Source organism: Coccidioides posadasii, chromosome 1, assembly GCF_018416015.2.
Source record: "Coccidioides posadasii str. Silveira chromosome 1, complete sequence".
Taxonomy (NCBI): Eukaryota; Fungi; Ascomycota; class Eurotiomycetes; order Onygenales; family Onygenaceae; genus Coccidioides; species Coccidioides posadasii.
Window position 1 is genome coordinate 3,658,495 of NC_089407.1, and position 19,350 is coordinate 3,677,844.

Sequence of the window (19,350 nt, forward strand, 5' to 3'; positions counted from 1 at the left end):
TACGAGCCGAGTTCTCAGAGTCGCTTCACTTTCTCCTCCAAAACATCACGCTCACTCTTCTCCTTCGTGTAGAGTATTCATTACTCTCATCCCCTCTCAGTCTCTGGGATCTGGTGTTTCGTCCTCTCACTTTTGATTCTTTTCAAGAGTTAATTTTTTTCGTGTGTTTTTCGCAAGGCAAGCTGCCAGTGTCTTTTCATACCTTCCCAGTCCAAAATGTCTACTGAGGTTTACGAGGGTGCCATCGGCATCGATCTTGGTGAGTCGCAGAGCTATCTGAATCGCTGCGGAAATGGAGTGGAATGAGGAAAACTGACTGGCTTCCGACCCTAGGCACAACCTACTCTTGCGTTGCCAATTATGAGGGCACAAACGTAGAAATCATTGCCAACGAGCAGGGTAACTTCACAACCCCCTCTTTCGTCTCCTTCAGCGCCGAGGAGCGTTTAATCGGTGAGGCCGCAAAGAACCAGGCTGCTATGAATCCCGAGAACACTATCTTCGATATCAAGTGAGTTTATTCTTTTTCCCACATAGCGGGGGGGTGATGCTGACAGCTTGGGCAGGCGTCTTATTGGACGAAGATTCGAGGATCCCGTTGTCAAGAAGGATGTTGAGTCCTGGCCATTCAAAGTTGTCGACCAGGGTGGCAACCCCATGGTTCAGGTTAGCTATCTTGGTGAGGAGAAGACCTTCTCTCCTCAGGAGATCTCCTCCATGGTTCTTATGAAGGTATGCGCCGGATATGGGCCCCCACGTACACTTGACGATTGGACATTGGATCTAACTCATTGCGTTGTATAGATGAAAGAGGTTGCGGAGACCAAGCTTGGTAAGAAGGTCTCCAAAGCTGTCATTACCGTCCCAGCTTACTTCAACGACAACCAGCGTCAGGCCACTAAGGATGCTGGTGCCATTGCTGGATTGAATGTTCTCCGTATCATTAACGAGCCCACTGCTGCTGCTATTGCGTATGGCTTGGGATCCGGAAAGTCTGACAAGGAGCGCAATGTCCTCATCTACGATTTGGGTGGTGGGACTTTCGATGTTTCTCTTCTTAACATCCAGGGTGGTGTGTTCACCGTCAAGGCTACAGCTGGTGATACCCATCTTGGTGGCCAGGACTTTGATACCAACCTCCTCGATCACTTCAAGAAAGAGTTCCAGCGAAAGACCAAGAAGGATCTCTCTGGTGACGCCAGAGCCCTTCGCCGCCTCCGAACTGCTTGCGAGCGTGCCAAGCGTACCCTTTCCAACGCTACCCAGACCACTGTCGAGATTGATTCGCTGTTCGACGGTGAAGACTTCAACGCTCAGATCACTCGTGCCCGTTTCGAGGATCTCAACGCCAAGGCCTTCGCTGGCACACTGGACCCTGTTCAGCAGGTGCTTAAGGATGCTGCTTTGGACAAGAGCGAAGTTCATGAGATCGTCCTCGTGGGCGGTTCCACCCGTATCCCTCGCATCCAGAAACTCTTGAGCGATTTCTTCGATGGCAAGAAGCTCGAGAAGGTAAGAATTGACTACTCTATCCAATCCTCATCTATCAGTAAGACAGTATTAACGGTTTATGTAGAGCATCAACCCCGATGAGGCCGTCGCCTATGGTGCTGCTGTCCAGGCTGGTATCTTGTCTGGCCAGGCCACCTCTGCTGATACCCAAGACCTCCTCCTTTTGGACGTTGTTCCTCTCTCTCTTGGTGTTGCCATGGAGGGTAACATTTTCGCTCCCGTTGTTCCCCGTGGCCAGACCGTGCCAACCATCAAGAAGCGCACCTTCACCACCGTCGTTGACAACCAGACAACCGTGCAATTTCCTGTTTTCCAGGGTGAACGTACCAACTGTGATGACAACACCTCCTTGGGTGAATTCACCCTGTCCCCTATCCCGCCAATGAAGGCCGGTGATGCTGCTTTGGAGGTTGTCTTCGAGGTCGATGTCAACGGTATCTTGAAGGTTACTGCTACTGAGAAGTCCTCTGGCCGCAGCGCCAACATCACTATCTCCAATGCTGTCGGCAAGCTGTCCACCACTGAGATCGAGAACATGATCAACGGTAAGCTTTCCTCAATCAAGTCGAGTTTTAACTGTAAAAATAGGCACTAACTTCATTTACAGAGGCTGCCAAGTTCAAGTCCTCCGACGAGGCTTTCACCAAGAGATTTGAGGCCCGCCAGCAACTTGAATCTTACATCACTCGCGTTGAAGAGATCGTCTCCGACCCATCCATGTCCCTCAAGATCAAGCGGGGCACCAAGGACAAGATTGAATCCGCTCTCAGCGACGCCATGGCACAGCTTGAGATTGAGGACTCCTCTCCTGAGGATCTCAAGAAGAAGGAGCTTGCTCTCAAGAGACTCATTACCAAGGCTATGGCCACACGATAAATGCCTTGCATAATTAACCAAAAGGGGAAAAAGAAGAATGTCTCGCCATTCCCAGCAAGACATGCAAATGCTGATGACAGACTTACGCTTTTTTACCTGATACGAGACCCCAGTGCATGAATGGGATGGTAACTACTTTTCTAATGTTTCTTGCATGACTGTTTTACGGGGTTCTAAAAAGGGATATGCGCGTTCTTTTATGCTTTTGATTAGGTACTTTTCTTGCTATTTTGTTTTCTTTTACATTTATTTGAGATGCCCGATCCATTGTTGTAGGTAGCGCCTCTGGAGCTTTCTTTCACGACTTGCAAATGGATAGACTGTCTGAATTTTCTCATTCCATCTCCCTTTCGAAATGCAGTGGATAGAATTCGTAGAGATGCTTCGCCTTAACAAACGACGGAGATTCTGAGGCTTAGATATGTTGGTGCCATTCTCTCCGCTCGCTTCCTCCCTCCGCTCCTCCACTCCGCCGCGGCTGGGCGTTTTCTTGGCGCTTAGCTATCAATGTTTTTGGCTCCATCCCCGTTAACACAATATAAGTGAAGATCCAAATCCACTACACATCCACCATGTCTCCTCCATTCAGAATAGGGCTTAACGGAGCTGCACGCGCACTTTGCAGATGCAATCATGGCATCAGCGCGCGCCCCGTTGTCGCCCAGCTTCTCCGTCACCATGCCACCCGGTCTCGAGCTTGTTTCAACATAAGAGCAGGCCCATTGGACACCCGAGCTACCGTTCACACACTCCACAGCGCCCGTCCGTTTTCCACTAGCTTTGCACTCTCCAAAAAGAAGAAAGATAAATCCTCCCATGCCTCGGAAGAACCCTCCGCAGGTGGTAACGGCGAGGACCCGTTCGATTTCTCGTCATTATCCAATGGGATCCAAGATGCTTTGTCACGTCTAAAAGAAGATGTTTCTAAGCTCCGGGTCGGTGGACGATTGAATCCAGAACTCATCGAAAATGTACGGGTGACCCTCAAGACGAGCGCGGGCTCTGGGAAAGAGAAGGAGACGGTGCGATTGAGTGAGTTGGCGCAGGTTATTCCAAAAGGTGGCCGAATGGTTACGATATTGGTGGGAGAGGAGGAGGTATGCTCTCTTTATTGCTTTCTGTTTTCCTTTTCCAAACTTCCAGAGGCTAATTGATGCGGCATTCTAGTTCATCAAGCCAATCACTTCCGCTCTTCAGGCTGTGCCGTCGCTCTCTCTTAACCCTCAGCCTGATCCGCATAACAAACTCCAGCTTAATCTCCCTATTCCGCCGCCAACTCGCGAATCGCGCGACCAAGCCGTGAAAGATGCGAAAGCAGCCATGGAAAGGGCGTCTGCCTCAGTGAAAAATGCTCGAGCGAATATGAATAAGAAATTAAAGGCGCTGGGGAATAAGAAAGCAGTGAGGCCTGATGACCTACGCAAGGCATTGGAACAGATGGAGAAACTTGCGGAGAAGGGTCAAAAAGATGTCAAGGATTCTTTCGAGTCGGCAAAGAAGGCCCTTGAAAGAGAGTGATGCCGTAGCAGCGAAAGACCATGCCGGCCCCAATGTGGGCTCGTGAAATATTATTCGAATAATTGTGTTATTTACAGAGCCTATTCAAAAAAAAAAAAAAAAAAAAAAAGTTACTCCATTCTAGCCATGCCGTAGATTTTCCCAGCATAATCAATATGAAAAGAAGATGGAAAGACAATACACATTTAAAGTCTAATGTTACATGCATACAACCTCAAAAGAATCCTTTCTATGCATTTTTTGGCTGTGGATTCCTCAAACGAGCAGGCAAGCCTTTCATAAATTTCTCCAGGAACTTCTCCGCCTGCGCAGATTGGTACGTCCCGTTGTTGGTCAAATTTCTTAAGACATTCTGGACGACAGGAGAGTTACCGACGGACTGGCGATCCACGAGCGGTTTATCGTATTTTCCTTGAACCAATGTAACAACGAGACCCTTTCGCTCTGAATCGCTAGCAACCTCGAAGCTGGCGTCTTCTGGTTCTACTACTTGTCCCTTGCGCTCTGTTAACCTTTCTGCTTTCTCGGTAACCATATTTTGAACAAGTTCTAGGACTTCTGCCTTCTCTTCCTCACTCTTGAATAGAACTCTCTTTCCCTCATACATCCGTTTGGCAAGCTCTTGCGGTGGCTCAAATGAGCCAACGTACCGTTCGCCCATCCAATTTAATTTCTCCATCACACTTCCAGCGTTGGCGACGATGCTACCGCCCTCACCCATCGGTAACGTCGGCCAGGTAGATTTCAGTTTGTCCACATTGTACGGATCTGGATCGTACCTCTCGGGTTTCCGACGAGCCTTTTCCTCCTTCTCTTTATCGTATAACTTTACCGACTCGTCGACGTCTTCGGACTCAGCTTGCCATGAAGCGTTTCTTCGGCGGCGAGCAACTTTGGGCCTCAGGCCTGGTCGTCCACGCTGTCTGCGAGACATGGCATTGGCCGCCATCAAGAGACTTTGGTTTGGATTGCGGCCGCCACCCCGTGGTCGACCTCCTCGGGGAAGATTTCTGAACGAGAGAGGTGCAAGACGCACCGCCCCTTCGGCCCTGCCAGAATGAGGCGAATTTGCGCCCAGGTTCCGGGCATCTACAGGCCCGGATGGTGATTGGGGTTTAAACGACCGAAATAATGGACGATCAGAGGCGGGAGAGGATGATTTCGTGAAAACCTCCCGGAGGAGTGACTTGGTGTTTTGGCGACGGGCGGTCTGGTCGAAGGTCGCATTCGAGGGGGGTCTGGGGGATTCTATAGAAAAGAAGACCAAGATTATTAGTTCGATTTGTTCCTTAGAGGTTTTACTCTAGAAATACGACTCCGATTCCGTCTTCCCAATGTCTCACAGGTAGGGAAAAAGAGGTCACGTACCATCGCCGGGCTCGTTGTACCTTGTGGATGTTGAGGAGAATCCCCGGGCAGCTCTCAGACCAGCAATTGTTCTGTTTCTGAATTGCAGCGCTGACACGGCACAATTCCTTGGCGCCATATTGGTTGCCATTGTTGCGTTCCACTTGCTCGACTCCAGGAGTCAGACCGCGACAGGCTGGAGACAATCAGGTCGTGGATTCGCCGGATTGAAATCTTTCCCCGACGTCAAAACCACGTGATTTGGCTGCTTGGGCTTGGCATTTCCCAGGCATCGCCAACACGCAAGACAGCTCCTCTCTCTATCCATCAGGAAACAAACATCTCTGCTAGATATACCTTTCGGATAGAGGCCATAATCGCTGCGCATTTTGTAGCCTCTTTGAAACCCCTTGGCCAAAGATTTGGCCTGCCTTGCAATCAACAGCTCCACTGTGAGAGGAAATCAAAGCCCACACCTCGAAAACTCTGCAAGCAAGAAAAAGCAGAGAACTACAAGATGATTCGCCGCAAGCCAACCGTTATAACTGTCACGTCCGAAGATATCTTGGCCTTTGAAGAAGCCCGTCTTCGCCAACAGGAGCAGCAACAAGAGCAGCAGAACGTGGCCAAGAACAGCGAGAATAAATCCGGAGCTGTTGATCCGAATGATGAATTGAAACCTCTACCGGGTGATAAGGCAAGGATTATCAGAAGCAGAGATGAGAGAATTGGTGTTAGCCGGAGAGGGTGAACGGATCTGAAACATCATTCCGGAAGACTTAGAGAGTTATTGGGATGGGGAAAATAAAGTGTTTCGATTACCCACACGGAGTTATGCGTTGAATTCAAGCTACCTGTCCCATAAAGCGATACCTGATGTTCAGTCATCTGGAACCAAGCGCTAGGGACGATATTTTGGGCCGAGTCGCATAGTATAAGTTCTATGTGCCCTTGAACTTCCACGGAACCGCACCGCAAGCAAATTGGTTGTTATAGGGAAATCGGCCACCCTTTACGCCAGCCACGAAACATATGGCGAGTGGTAAGAGTGGGGGGTTATGATACAAACCAGCCCAATTTTATCGTGCATCGGCTTTTGGTCTGGAAATCGGCAGGACGCTTTGGACCTCTTATAAGCGCTGAGGTCGAAGTTGAGATTTTGTTGCTTGCTCGTCAGCTGTTTTCCATTCGATCACAGCTTATGTACGTCAAGACTATTCCTTTACGATGGTATATGCTAGACCAGCTAAGCCAATGGTATCCCGTACCCCAAATCTCAGACGTCGACTATTATTGTACACGTTTGGATATAGCGGATGCCACCCAACAATGGCTTCTTAGATTCTAATTCATACCTCAAAACCAGAAAATTTGGTCAAGGAGATGAAAAGAGGCTGCACCGAACAGAGTACAGCTATAAACTAGGATGCTCAACACCGAAAACTAGGGAAAACAATCAAGGAAAATGAATAGAGATAGGAAATTAGAGTTTACCCATAACACATTAATCCTGGATATGGATATTCACCCATCATTAATCCATATAAATGTAACGAAGTCATTCATCAAGTGACAGGTGAGAGAAGGGCGACCTGCGCATCCACTTCACATGTTTCTTGCCGCGTATGACTCTTCCAAAAAAGTATCTGTTCCCTCCCATTTTCGTTTTAGTCCCTGCGGAGTGTAAACATGAGCAAATTCCTTGTTCCACTCTTGAGCAGACATGGACATAAAAGGGTGGTCGAAATCATATGTGTAATATGGTAACTCCTTTTGAAAAGGAGAAGCAGGGGAGGACGAAACAAACTGGGTAGGGAAGCAGTAGTCAATATTGTGGCGATTAGGTATTACTATTGATGCCAGAGATGATGTTGGGCTCAAACTTTCGTTAGGAGAAAGTTCTAAGTCCCATTGCCTGAGAAACAAAGGCAGGTTAGTCATACCGCTTCTAGATCCATTGAGATTTTGGAAGAATCTGTGAACTTACGTGACAAGACGGGTTGGGTCCCAGCTACCGATACCGTCCATGTAAACGTTGAGCGACGAATCCATGGCCGTGTCACTCGACAACACTTCAAACATCATTGGAGGTGGCGTAGTCGGTACCTGTTCTATTTTGTCCGGGAATTGGATCGGGGAAGGCATCGCAAGAGTAACATTCCCCGTGTGTTTTCTATCTTGCCTATGGGCGATTCCCCCTCCATCCCTATGTAAAGACTCGGCCTTTTGCGTTGGATCCGGTTGCTTGGTGGCCGCTGGAAGCACGAACGACGATGCAAGCTCAAATGGCTTGGTTGGATCCGCAGATAGCGTAGCTCTGATAGAGTCAAGTTGCGCGTGGATATCTGGCAGAGACCACTTCTGGCTACACCGCTCAAGGAGACGCATATGGCGCGAGAAATACAAACTTGCCTCGGAAGCAAAGTCTACATCCGAAGAGGCGAGAGCTGTCTATAACAGGAGACACTTGTAATCAGCACATTGTTGGTGACACTGTTGTATCTTGCGAACTTACCAAGTGTACCGTGAGGCATGTCAAAATGCAGTACACTGTTAAATGGATACCTCTTTGCATGTATCCCAGGCCGCTCAGCCCACAGGACGATATAATTGCGTCTTGGATATGGTAAATAGCTTTCGCTGAAGAATAGCACCTAGACATGTGCGCTTTCCACATGTTAGACGTATCGCGCACCGATGCTGCAAGTTGCGGACGGTACTGTAATATAACCGAAAGATGAAAGTGTAGGTTCAAGTTGCCCATGTAATGGGATGAAAGCCAAGGGGAAGTACTGCCTGACGGGAAAACAATCTGCAGATCTTCAGGCAAGTCGGTAGCCCAGTCATCAAGCAAACCATTGTTTACGGTGAAGCGAGGATCTGTAATCCGATCATCTTGCTTGCTCGTTTGTTTATAGGTATCAATGAAACACCTTATGCTCAATGCAACTCGTACAAAATAAGCATATAGTCGCGACCTTTCCGTTTCGTAAGCATCCAAGCCGGAAACATTCCAGGCGGTGCGGGTTTCCACTGTTTCGGTGTCTACACCGAAATCGTTCAATCCTATACATGCGGCCAAATGTTAGAAAACTAGATCCCAATAACTTTATATTTGGTAACCGTTGTTTCGCTCACCCTGGGGTGCACCAATCAAAACTTCCGCAATGAGCAGCGTCTGCCAAACTCTTGTCTTGATAAGGCATTCCGCTGAATTGATACCACAGGATTTGTCGCCAGTGTGATTACTATAATGCTCATGAAGCCCAAGGTCCTTAGCCATTGAGACCATTGTTTTCACTAATTGCCATGATCGGTAATAAAATCCGTTTTTGGGTGCAAATTCACGGGCTTTTAGAAGCAGCAGAAGCGCCTGAATTGTGCTAAGCCGAGGCGCCTCCAAAAAGGCCGGCTTATGTTCTTAAAAAGTCAGCAGGCGTGCAGGAAGTGGGTCGTAGCGACTTACTGTTTGCCAAATTGAGCCACCGAACGCCCTTTGTGTGATTTTCGGATACCATTGCGGCACAGGCAAATATTGCCTCAAGAAGCAATGGGGATATAGCGGTCTTATCGGATCGCCATTGCCGATAGAAATCACTCCGGTGAATCACAGGAATATAAGGATGGATTTTATCAAAAAATAGCTCAAAATAGCTATTGGCTTCCTCTTCACAGGGCATCAGCTCCGGTGGTATAGCAATGGAGCCACTTGGCTCAGCATAAGTTGACAGAAAAGCATCGTCTTCTTTGCATGGAGATGTAGGCGTAGGTAGGCTCTCAACTCTTGTTTGTTGGCTGATATACGGTGCTAAATGGAATAGGTTAACTGAATGTTCTACCAGTGTACGGGAAAAATGGTCGCGAGACTCACCAATTCCATTCTCGTCTATTTTCAACGGCCCAAATATACTCGGCAAACATTTAACTGTAAGCTCTTCGCACTTCTTCAATGGTGGAGGTTCAAATTTCCGTGAGGATATAGGGCTCGAGTATACGGAGCAAACGGACGGTGATGGGGTAGATATGGTAGCAGTAACAGAAGTAGTAGCAGGTTGAACAATCTCAGTATTAAGTGGAGGGTAGTCATTAGTGTAAGTAGATGGTTGGGTGTAACTGAACGGTTGCTGCAATGGGCTGTTTTTAGCCGAGCCATCGTCTGTTAGAAATTGAATTTGATTCTCGGAATGGCCCAAGTACGGCTGTGGCTGCGGTTGTGCTATCCGAGTGGTGCTGTTGCTAACGGACTGCACTTCATCCAAATTCTGACAACAGAATTCGAACTGGAATTGGCCTAAATTGTAGATATTTTGGGTGGTGGAAGCCGGCTGCGGTAAGTTGTCAAAATTGCTCGGTTGAATTAATGATCGCAGCGGATCAAAGTCCTGTCCATGTAAAGAATTTTCATGCTGAGCATTCCAATTTGGCGGAATGCAGACGAGCTTCAATCTAGTACATGCAGCACAGGGCCATATATTGCTTGTTGCCGAATCACACTTGATTTTTCGTTTACGACAACCACTGCAGGCTCTTGTCACTAGAACTGGTTAGCTTAGGTTGTAGCTATAGGTACGGAGCAAGAACTAACCCTTAAGACGTTTATGCCTATTATGTTCATCAACGAAAACGAAACCTAGGAACGATAGTTAGCATAAATACAGCCCGTCGATAAAGAGGCACATTGGAAATACTTTTATGCCCTTCTCGGGATGAGGTATCCCCAGTGGCGAAACCGAACTGTTGCATTTTATTTCCCAGCGAGAGTGTCCCGCAATCTCGAAGCAGCTATATTTTTCAAACCGTAACGAAGCTGTGAATGTTGTCCGGTTCGAAAATATGATTCAAGGATGTCCCGCAAACCCTCGACGAAATATTACTCAGGCTACAAAGTGCCTCCAAGCGATTGACAAATAAACGAGCGAAGCTTGGGGAAGGAATGTGAGATACACCAAAACAATTTTCGCCTTTTCTCAACATTCCATTCCTTCAAATTTGAATGCTCCTGTGGATAAGCAGCGAAATTTGTGGAAAGGAGGTTCGTGTTCAATTTTAATTTCAAAAAACGAGTGTGTGTAAATATAGATAGCAAAAGATTTCTGAAAGTGAAAATTTAGGTCAAAACAACAGTGTTGGTTGCCCACGTAGACCGAATGGTGGAGCAATAGGGGAGGAAGCAAACAAAGCTATATAAATACATCCACCAGAAAGGTGCGAAACGTATAGAATAGCTTATGACGCTCCCATAGATCTAGAGAGGTAGGGGTTGCTGAATTCGGGGATATCGGCATATATCATGCTTGGGGGTAGTAAGGGCCTTCTCCTAGTGCGATGTCCAGACCGTAAATCCTGCTAGGGTAATCAAGATAGCTGAATATAAAGGAAAGGTTATAGACAGGAAGTAATATATATCAAACCAGAAAGTTTAAGTGCATGTGCCTGGAGGGATCAGGAACGGGCCTGGGTTTGGGGGGGGAAAAAGGAAAAAAAAAAAAGAAAAAAAAAAAAAAAAAAAAAAAAAAGGAAACGAACGGAGCCACCGTGCAGGTACCTGCCTACACGAGTGGGGACAGCATTGACCAACATAGCCATGATTGCAATTAGGGGATTATGTAGTGCTGAGGGTAGCCGTGGAAGGGAAATTGGGGGCTGAAGGGAGGGCAAGGTCCACCAAAGTTGGAGCGAAGAGCTCAACTCTGGAAATGTCGGGTTGGAGACGCGAGAGCACAGCATGGACTAATGCATGCTTGTCACCTGATGATACAACAAAAGGCGCAGGGGAAGATATAGATCGATGTTTTAAAACCTGTGTCCTGTGTGCTGCCCGGTAACCAGTCTGATCCGCTGTGTCCAACGGTCAAACATGGGTATACATTGGCTCGGAGCGTCGGAAGATCAAACACAGAGTCGGGAAGAGTTAAAATTCAGTTTTGACGCACAGATCCCAAGGCAGTAAGAACACCCTTCGCCATTTTGACGTCTCTTCTTCTGCCCTCCCGGCCGCTTATGCTCTAATGGGAGGGATGAAGGGTGAAAAGCCATGGCGCCGCACTCTGGAAGAGGCGAAGTAGAGGGTAGTGATTCGGACGACATCAATATTTCCCAAAGCGGAATAGCGCGTGTTCTATTTATGGTCTCGCCGCGGAGCGGGAATCCATGCTTGTCCATGTCTACAGTACAGTCTCCTCCGTACATATGCTCTGAAAAGGCAGGGGTGGTGCTTCAAGGGCGAAAACTTGGGGTTCAGCAAAATGCATCTAGTTACAAGCGAAAGTACACTCTTTCCCATCTCCAAATTTCCCTAACATGCCTGGGGAACGGGAAACGGCGCAGATCGCCCGCTGCGCACACTAGAATGATTGGTTCGTTAAAATAATCAAGTGTGGCATATATGAATTATAGGAAGAAGGGGTTCGCTCGAATTATCGGAACCGTTCCCCATGCCATGACGATCTCGGAAGTGCTGATGAGTGTTTGGAGCGAGAGCATTGTGCACCCCGGTTGTTCCATATAATTTCTACGACGCCCCATGCAACCTTCGCCGAGTTCAAGCTGCTGCGCCGTTGAATTCTTCCGGAGACACAGTGAAGCATCTCCAGAAACCACGGGTGATCAGATAGAAATCGTCACAAATGGTCCGATACTTCTCCGCCGCTGGGCCGCAAGTCGAGACACTCTTCATTAAACTACGGATCTGCACCTGCGAAGTGCGATTCAAAACCTTGAATCTTGTATCGGCTTCGAAAACGTCAAAGGGCTCCTTTATGAGCCGGGGGGGTTTCATAAGAGTGGCCGATTTTGGCCTTCAGACGGGCTTAATTCCGTGTCACTTCCCCGTCCAGCAACGCAGTCCAAGTTGAAGATCATGCTATATGCACGTACCATGTAACTATGCATGTGTGTACCCCGTCGGCCATGTAACATCAACCAAGCCAAATCTATCTACTATGATTTGTTCCTTTTCTGGCCCACGCCAGATCCCTTGCATCCACAACCCCGCATGCGTCGGCCCGTGAGGAAAGCCGGCGCTTAGCAAGTTTTGGTCTATGACATGGCTCATGATTTGCTGGTTGACGCTTTGCGATTGTGTAGCCTGATTTTTGGTCCTTAAGAAGGATACAAGTGGTAACAACTCTCGTTCGCGGCGCGTCTCCTGTTCGTTGCTTTAAAACACACCAGGGAAACCTTCTCTACGTGGGTAACTAGTATCCCTGGGGAATCGACATGAGATTGTGTACCAAAGGCCGTTGGGCGTTATGTTTAGCCCCGGCACAGCTCACTTCTCCGTACCTCCGGGAGTACTCGAGTGGGATCGCTTGTCAACCGCAAAAATATCCCCAGCCAAGATCTCGTTAACCGTATTATTTCAAATACAACCCCGTTAAATACAAATCAGGACGCCGTTCCCTATTAGCCACACCGCGAGGTTTACTCTCTGGAACGGTGAGGATGGATTTCAGCCCTATCTCAATCTCGTCCAAGACATTCTTCCCTTGGCCCCCCAGTAGTATTTGCTGAGCCTCCATAAACGTAGTGTTCGGCATTGGGCGCGGTTCGTTTTGAAACATCCACCAGCTGGAGCACGCTGCGACTGTACTTCTTGACTTTGAAGGAATTCCAGCTTTTTTGAGAGATCCCTCAGTTCCTATTGTCGTTGACCTTCGGTCCGTATGGGCAAGTTTGAGATGTAACATCATTCCAACTTTGCCGAGTCCTCTTCAGGCCGCGACCCTTTCCCTGTGGTAGCCTCGTGAAACGTCACACATATCTTTGTGATAAAACAACAGAAGAAATAACAGCGCTCATTGTGCCTCCTCTTTGCAAGTCCCGAATTCCTCGTGAGGAGCAATAATTTTCATCCGGATTCTTCCGTATTTCACCAACACGCTCCATCCACGTCTGGTAGATAACAATTTCAGGCAGACGGGTTAAAACAGGCTTTCAGATTGCAGCTTAATTTTCCAAGCTGATAGGATTTGGTGCTGCGGCTTGTGGAGGCCAGGTTGGGTTGTATCTGGATATTGAGGGAAAGAAAAATTATTTCTCTTTAACGGGCTCCATTTCCATCCCGCCTGCTGCCTGTTGGGCATGCAGATGGAATTAAAAAAAAAAATGCGGTGACGTAAAATGATGATCATCTAACCACGTCAGCTTCTTTCCATTTCCACCGACAATATTTTCGAATTCAATCAGTTGAGATTGCTTAAGCTGTATGGCCTGCAAGAAATCCAGAGCATGCTTTATACCCGCAGAGTCCACTCAAATTTGGGGTGATTATGGATCACAAGGTAGCTAACCCAAGTGTCGCGAGCATAAAATCAAATATTCCTTCATTGGCATGTGTAGTTCTACACTACTCTGTAATGAGAACAAGGCGAAAGGAGAGAGATTGAAGAATATCTTCAGGACTCAAGAGACAGCAAACTCTCTAATGTTAATTATCCTTTGTGCTGATGTTGCACAGGTGCAAGGCAGAGGCACAGGCTCTATAAAAAAAATAAATAAATATGGGAGGCTGCTGAATAGCAGGAGCGCAATGAGGCCTTATTGGTGTCATCGCTGCCCACACTAGTAGCAGATTTTGAGGAAACATGGCTATAGCAAATTGTGGCTGTCCCATGCCGGAAGCCAAAAGCATCGATGGACTCTTGGTAAGCTTGTGCTTCCTATTCACCAGAAGCTAAACCATTGTATGAATCAAACAGAGAATACTCCTGTGCAGAGAGGCCCAAATAAAACCAGTTTAAGTTGCCCGCCTCCATCACTCTAGTTTTTGTTGCAAGGAAAGGAACTTGTACCGCAACTGACAAGAAGCACAGGGGTAGCAAGGAGATTCATTCCACCAGTACGGAGTAGTCTGAAACCTTGTGCTTGATACCTGATACCATTGTCCCATATGGAAGACAAGGAGAGTCTTCGCAATACCCAATATCGAGTCTTGATCCCAAATATGGCAAAGGGTATCTCGTTTAAACACCGTCGTCAATATAAGCCGTTTGCAATGCTCTTCTCCTCATTTGAAAAGATATTATTGTATTGTGGGAGCAAGGCGGTGAAAGGTATGTCCAATCTCAGAGCTCAGAGCTTTGGTCCAATATATTGACCCGGCTATGGGCATTAAAACTAGACAGGAGCATGCAGGCCGGCAGCATTGTTGATGCCACGAAGTCATACTCCCTTGTCAAGCGGAACTGATGCGGCGATCGCCCCGGCACTCGGCTCTAACCTTATTTGAACTAACTTCCGGTAACGTAATGATTGAAACACTCGCACACGCGATCGTTCGGTTACAGAGTTACAATACAGCCCCAGCGCCACTCCCGCTTATGTCATTCTCTTATCAGCTCCATCACGCCCCCACGCCATCGACAAGCGACCCCAATGCTCGCAGTGCCTGTCGGCTTTCTTTAGATGAAACCGCATTTGATCTCATGTGGCTGGGACCTGCGTTTCTATTGACCTGCGTCTTGCTTCCGTCGCCTGCATCGTCCCTGACGTCGCGGAAGAGTCACCTGAAACAATCCGCATGCACGTTGCTCAACATAGTACATTCATATTAGAGGCGCCAAAAAGTTTTCCTCTGTTGTCCAGGGTTAAGCCAGTCAGCAGCTAGCTTCCCCTCCCAGAGAGCCTCTTCCCACTGCAAGAGCACCTACGTAAGCGAAGTTGGCACGGGTACAGAGTTGATCGTGCAAAGGCGAAACAATCCTTGTTGAAACGAAGTCACGCAAGGACGAATCCAAGCTGTCGGGTCCAATATGCAGAACGTCAATCCTACGATTATCAACGCCGCAGATCTACCAAGGCGTGAGTCTGTTACAAAGACGACGGCTCCATCTCGCAAAGCAGATGTGTTTGATGGCACAATCTTCGCGAGTAGCAATCTTGCGACGCGACCTTGGGAGGACGACCCGTTTTCTACATATCTCGATAAGTCAAACAGTGAAACAGAGAGCGTAGGGAAACTTGAAGATGATTCGGAAGAGCCGATTGATGAGCAGGAAATCTATGGTGCGTCCTGGTACCCCCGTTTCGCCGTTTCACATCCACGGACAAATACTCATTTTAGCATGGACATCGATAGACCTAATATCTACCATATCTGATCCTGAACACCCAATATCTCTCGGCGAACTTGCTGTAGTATCACTTCCAGACATTTCCATTACCCCAGCACTTCCCAGTGACCCTTCGTCACCCCTTAAGAAAGTTACCGTACTAGTTACGCCCACCATCACACATTGCAGTCTGGCCACTGTGATTGGGCTTGGGGTGCGTGTGAGACTTGAACAGAGCTTGCCATCACGGTTTAGAGTTGATGTGCGGATCAAAGAGGGCACGCATAGCACCGCCGAGGAAGTGAATAAGCAGCTAGCGGATAAGGAGAGAGTTGCAGCCGCTGCGGAGAATTCAACGCTAATGAGCGTAATCGAAAAAATGTTGGAGACTTGCAAATAAGATGCGTTTGGATGTTTTTAGCAACCTTATATGGAGTTAATCTTCAAGAAATGGACATTGAAGTAGGAATCTTTTTAGTATTTTTGGCGCCACGGCACAATGGGACAGGATCTGTAAATAGTTATTTATTCAATGGCTTGATTTCAAATCACCAGTTGCTCATATTATAATACATGCACATATATGCCGTGTTTAGACCCAGGTTCACCCTTCACCAAGAACTCCACTCTCCTTCAAGCCCTTCCACAACTCCGGCTCTAAGAATTTACTAACAGTAACGTCCTCTGCCAAACCTTTCCGCCGTCTTGTTTTTAGCACAAAATCTCTCGCCGTCGCCATCGCACTAGCCATCTCTAGAGGCCGCAGTTTCACCTCTCTATCCAACGGGTCACCAGGAACCACGCTCCACTTGTCAAATACTAGAGATACCGTCGCCTGGCCCTGTGTATGGATCCTAAGATCCGTTTCAAAGCCAAAGGAATCAATCACTGGTATTAATCCACGAACAGAATAGAGGGGAGTGCCTGCAATAGGACCATCAGTGAGAACATGCCCCCGACGCCGGGAGAGTACAGTGTATATAGATGCAACCGAGTCAGCCGGGCCTATCATGGAGCATGTATAGATCGGTTCCATGAGGCGTGGAGAGGCCAAGAGGAAGGAGGAGTAAATGGCTCTTCGCGTTGTGGGAATGATCTGGCCACCGCCACGGAAGATGGCTTGATCGGCAAGTGTGATATCTGTGAGGCGGAATTTGGTGTTTCGAATGGCTGTGTAGAGTTAGTCACATAGCTTTCCAACCAAAAACAAAAAAAAAAAAAAAAAAAAAAAAAAGGAAGAGAGGGAGAAGGGATGGGGAGATAAAACACATATTACGGACGTACGTTCTTCACATAGAGGGCCTTCACGGGTGCCCCAGCTAAACCCTTGACGGATAGAATCTCTTACCGTACCAAGCAGCTTTTTGTCGACTTGAGATGGTAGAGTATCGTCCTGGAGTATATTTGGTCCCATTTCATCTGGTCCAAATGCCCAGATACTCCGAGCGGCCAACTTGTCCCAGTCATATTTTTCCTCGAAAAATCTAGCAACCTTCCTTGTAGGGTCCCGAATGCGAACGTGTCCGGCTTCTATATCTTCAGCGATGCCATCGTCCAAGGGTTCAGCAACCATGGTGATTTTATTCTTCTTATTCGGTGTCATTGCATAGCACATAATGGCAGATGTCTCAACGACAGTTTCACAAAATCGTGTTACCGGATCTGAAACCTTGAGCTCCATTTCGGCGTATAGTCGACGGAGGTCATGGAGCACACAATCCATATAGAGCTCACCTGTCCCAAGAACAATATGTTCACCAGATTCTTCAACTTTTGTAGAGATGAGGGGGTAGCTTTTGTTTATTTTTCGTAGTCCTTCCAACATCTTGGGGAGCTCAGAAGGGTTAATAGGCTCAACGGCCACCTTAAACACAGATTCGGTCATATGCCGGATAGGTTTGAAGATGTAAGCATCTTCATCATCTTCAAGGCGTAGGGGAACGAGCGTAGCTGTTTTGACAATTGAATTGTCTATGCCACTTAAGAGCACCCAATTTCCGGCGGGAACGCCGCTCGTGTATATATTGTAGCGAGATTCAGCAATAAATGTGTCTGCAATCGTAGACACGACCATATCTTCTTCATCATCGACAGTATATCCTTGTCCTAGCACCCTGACTTGCTGGCCTGGACGGGCCGTGCCGCTCATAATTCTCCCAAAAGCATAGAACCCAGCTGCATCGGGGGTATTAAATAACTTCGTGATATGAACAACAAGCTGGCCGTCCTGATCACAAGATAACATCCCGGCGGCAATCTTTGTGTCAAGAGGGCCTGTGTAATACTTCTCAAGAAGCTTGGGTGCCCCTTCTACTGGAGACGGGATGTGATCCACGATCATGTCCACAAATCCTCCCACGGGCCCAAAGAATTGCTCGCACACCAGCTTCAGGAGGACTCTTGCATCCGACTTCAGCTGCGAGGGCTTTAAGCTAATCCCAAGCGTAGCAAGGGTATCCTTCAGATCTTCTGGACTCTCACTGATCGTATGGGAAAAAATTTTGTAAATAGGCTCTAAGACAAAATGTACGAAGGAGCGTTCGGAGGTTTCCTCTACCCCCTTTCTTGTGAATTTTCTGCTTTTAGGGCTGAAGAAAATGTCTCCCCATAGGCGAACGGCAAACTCTGAGATGTCAACTTTGGAGAATGTATCGGCATACATCTTCGCGAATGACTGAAGGGTAAAGCACCAGTTCATGGCCGTACATGCGAATGCAACATTACCCTTCTCAGGGCTCAACCTTCGTTTTTCTCCCTGCCCAGGCAATGTCTTTTCAATGACAGTGTTGACTTCTTCAATCACATGTTTGAGCTTGAAATAAGCGTCAGTCGGATTTAGTTTAAGCTCGAGGATTAGGCGATCCATCTTATTCACGACCAGCGTGAGGGGGAGATCTTCAAGGACGGCGTATTTAATGATCTGTTCTGTGTTGATCTGAACACCTTCCACCACATCCACAACAAGGACCACACCGTCAACCAATCTAAGCGAAGCCGCCACTTCGTCCACGAAATTGACGTGGCCGGGAGTATCGAGGACGTTAAACAAGTAGGATTTTCCTTTTGTACCCTGCAATACTAAACTCATTGGTGCAGATTTTATGGACAAACCTCTCTCTCGTTCAAGAAGGTGCACATCTGTATATCGTAGCTGTTCATCTTTTGCTTTCCCCGTTCTTCGGTCTAGTTTCACAGCAAGGTCGTGTGTTTCCATCACGAGGGTGTCCATGAACGCGGTTTTCCCATGATGGATATGCCCCACGAGAGCGATATTTCGTATTTGTCCCGGGAAATTCAGCATGTCTGTCATGAACTCGCGCGAATAAAACACCGGGGGCAAATCCGCTTCCTGGACGGCAAATTTCTTCTGTTGTATCGGAGCAATAATCGGCTGGGTCAACGGCTGTGCATCTTCTTCTTCTACCAACGTCTCCACTTCTGCGCCGTAGACCTGCTGCGCGGTCGGATAGTACTGTTTGTCTTCATGGAGGATGACGGCATTGGAGGGGCCCTGCTCTGAATTGACAATTCAAGGTTAGCCAAAGCAGCATCGGGAGATTAATACAGTCACTCAGGCCTCACCGTCTATTTCCATCAATTGCTGATCTGGAGCGGCCGCTTCTTCCTCTTCCTCTGACTCCAGATCGTAGGCATAGCTCTGGGCCGGCATCTCGCCATGATGCTCTTCCTCATCAGACTCCTCAGCACCTCCAATGTAGTTTCCAAACCTGCGTAGCTAATATCAGTATATATCTTAACACAATCGCTGAGCAAAAATGTCTCGCGACCATATTTCAACACAGCGCAAGGCCTTCTTACTCGTCATAAAGGTCATCCATTTTGAAAGCGCACGATCAACCGACTCTCCTTCACAAAACGGTTTTCAGGGCGGACTGCTGAATCTCTGGCCGTAAAACTCCGTAGAACACAGTCCAAAACGCGGGACCCAGCTTGACCAATCCCGGACACGGGCACCTCCAGGAATCTTGTGTTGCAGCAGCGCAAGTTCGTCTGGCCGTCTGTCTTCCTGGAGCCTGAATTCATC

At 47.8% G+C, this 19,350-nt stretch overlaps 7 protein-coding genes across 7 annotated transcripts; 4 read left to right on the forward strand and 3 right to left on the reverse strand.

Moving 5' to 3' along the window:
- The first annotated feature begins 28 nt into the window (after positions 1 to 28).
- SSB1 (Heat shock protein ssb1) lies at positions 29 to 2,712 on the forward strand. The gene is made up of 6 exons (XM_003070761.2): positions 29 to 259; positions 334 to 511; positions 567 to 732; positions 805 to 1,512; positions 1,577 to 2,057; positions 2,120 to 2,712. Exons 1-6 carry the CDS (start codon positions 217 to 219, stop codon positions 2,386 to 2,388), a joined length of 1,845 nt encoding a protein of 614 aa, XP_003070807.1. The 5' UTR covers positions 29 to 216; the 3' UTR covers positions 2,389 to 2,712.
- Positions 2,713 to 2,960: 248 nt separating this feature from the next.
- On the forward strand, positions 2,961 to 3,986 carry D8B26_001064 (ribosome recycling factor domain-containing protein; the record flags this gene model as incomplete). The annotated part of the gene is made up of 2 exons (XM_003070760.2): positions 2,961 to 3,485; positions 3,556 to 3,986. The coding sequence occupies 2 exons, from the start codon at positions 2,961 to 2,963 to the stop codon at positions 3,904 to 3,906; spliced, it is 876 nt and encodes a 291-aa protein (XP_003070806.1). The 3' UTR covers positions 3,907 to 3,986.
- A 149-nt stretch (positions 3,987 to 4,135) lies between these two features.
- Positions 4,136 to 5,446, reverse strand: D8B26_001065 (uncharacterized protein; the record flags this gene model as incomplete). Its single annotated transcript, XM_003070759.2, has 2 exons — positions 5,275 to 5,446; positions 4,136 to 5,154 (listed from the first exon to the last, which is right to left on the reverse strand). The coding sequence occupies exons 1-2, from the start codon at positions 5,402 to 5,404 to the stop codon at positions 4,136 to 4,138; spliced, it is 1,149 nt and encodes a 382-aa protein (XP_003070805.1). The 5' UTR covers positions 5,405 to 5,446.
- A 161-nt stretch (positions 5,447 to 5,607) lies between these two features.
- D8B26_001066 (uncharacterized protein) lies at positions 5,608 to 6,524 on the forward strand. The gene has a single exon (XM_066123421.1). It carries the CDS (start codon positions 5,771 to 5,773, stop codon positions 6,002 to 6,004), a length of 234 nt encoding a protein of 77 aa, XP_065979495.1. The 5' UTR covers positions 5,608 to 5,770; the 3' UTR covers positions 6,005 to 6,524.
- Positions 6,525 to 6,858: 334 nt separating this feature from the next.
- Positions 6,859 to 9,996, reverse strand: D8B26_001067 (uncharacterized protein; the record flags this gene model as incomplete). The annotated part of the gene is made up of 8 exons (XM_003070757.2): positions 6,859 to 7,168; positions 7,241 to 7,704; positions 7,769 to 8,319; positions 8,392 to 8,673; positions 8,720 to 9,061; positions 9,125 to 9,787; positions 9,839 to 9,883; positions 9,942 to 9,996. 8 exons carry the CDS (start codon positions 9,994 to 9,996, stop codon positions 6,859 to 6,861), a joined length of 2,712 nt encoding a protein of 903 aa, XP_003070803.2.
- Positions 9,997 to 14,655: 4,659 nt separating this feature from the next.
- On the forward strand, positions 14,656 to 15,815 carry D8B26_001068 (uncharacterized protein). The gene is made up of 2 exons (XM_003070756.2): positions 14,656 to 15,258; positions 15,332 to 15,815. Exons 1-2 carry the CDS (start codon positions 15,006 to 15,008, stop codon positions 15,703 to 15,705), a joined length of 627 nt encoding a protein of 208 aa, XP_003070802.2. The 5' UTR covers positions 14,656 to 15,005; the 3' UTR covers positions 15,706 to 15,815.
- A 12-nt stretch (positions 15,816 to 15,827) lies between these two features.
- Positions 15,828 to 19,301, reverse strand: D8B26_001069 (uncharacterized protein). Its single transcript, XM_003070755.2, has 4 exons — positions 19,125 to 19,301; positions 18,888 to 19,033; positions 16,590 to 18,821; positions 15,828 to 16,475 (listed from the first exon to the last, which is right to left on the reverse strand). The coding sequence occupies exons 1-4, from the start codon at positions 19,142 to 19,144 to the stop codon at positions 15,910 to 15,912; spliced, it is 2,964 nt and encodes a 987-aa protein (XP_003070801.2). The 5' UTR covers positions 19,145 to 19,301; the 3' UTR covers positions 15,828 to 15,909.
- Positions 19,302 to 19,350: the final 49 nt, after the last annotated feature.

Coding starts and splice junctions, on each gene's coding strand:
- D8B26_001069 (XM_003070755.2), bottom strand. CDS start 19,144: ATGGATGACCTTTATGACGA. Junction 18,822..18,887: donor GCAATTGATGGAAATAGACG/GTGAGGCCTGAG, acceptor TTGTCAATTCAG/AGCAGGGCCCCTCCAATGCC. Junction 16,476..16,589: donor AGGCCCTCTATGTGAAGAAC/GTACGTCCGTAA, acceptor AACTCTACACAG/CCATTCGAAACACCAAATTC.
- SSB1 (XM_003070761.2), top strand. CDS start 217: ATGTCTACTGAGGTTTACGAGGGTGCCATCGGCATCGATCTTG. Junction 260..333: donor TGCCATCGGCATCGATCTTG/GTGAGTCGCAGA, acceptor TTCCGACCCTAG/GCACAACCTACTCTTGCGTT. Junction 512..566: donor AACACTATCTTCGATATCAA/GTGAGTTTATTC, acceptor CAGCTTGGGCAG/GCGTCTTATTGGACGAAGAT.
- D8B26_001066 (XM_066123421.1), top strand. CDS start 5,771: ATGATTCGCCGCAAGCCAACCGTTATAACTGTCACGTCCGAAGATATC.
- D8B26_001068 (XM_003070756.2), top strand. CDS start 15,006: ATGCAGAACGTCAATCCTACGATTATCAACGCCGCAGATCTACCAAGG. Junction 15,259..15,331: donor TGATGAGCAGGAAATCTATG/GTGCGTCCTGGT, acceptor GGACATCGATAG/ACCTAATATCTACCATATCT.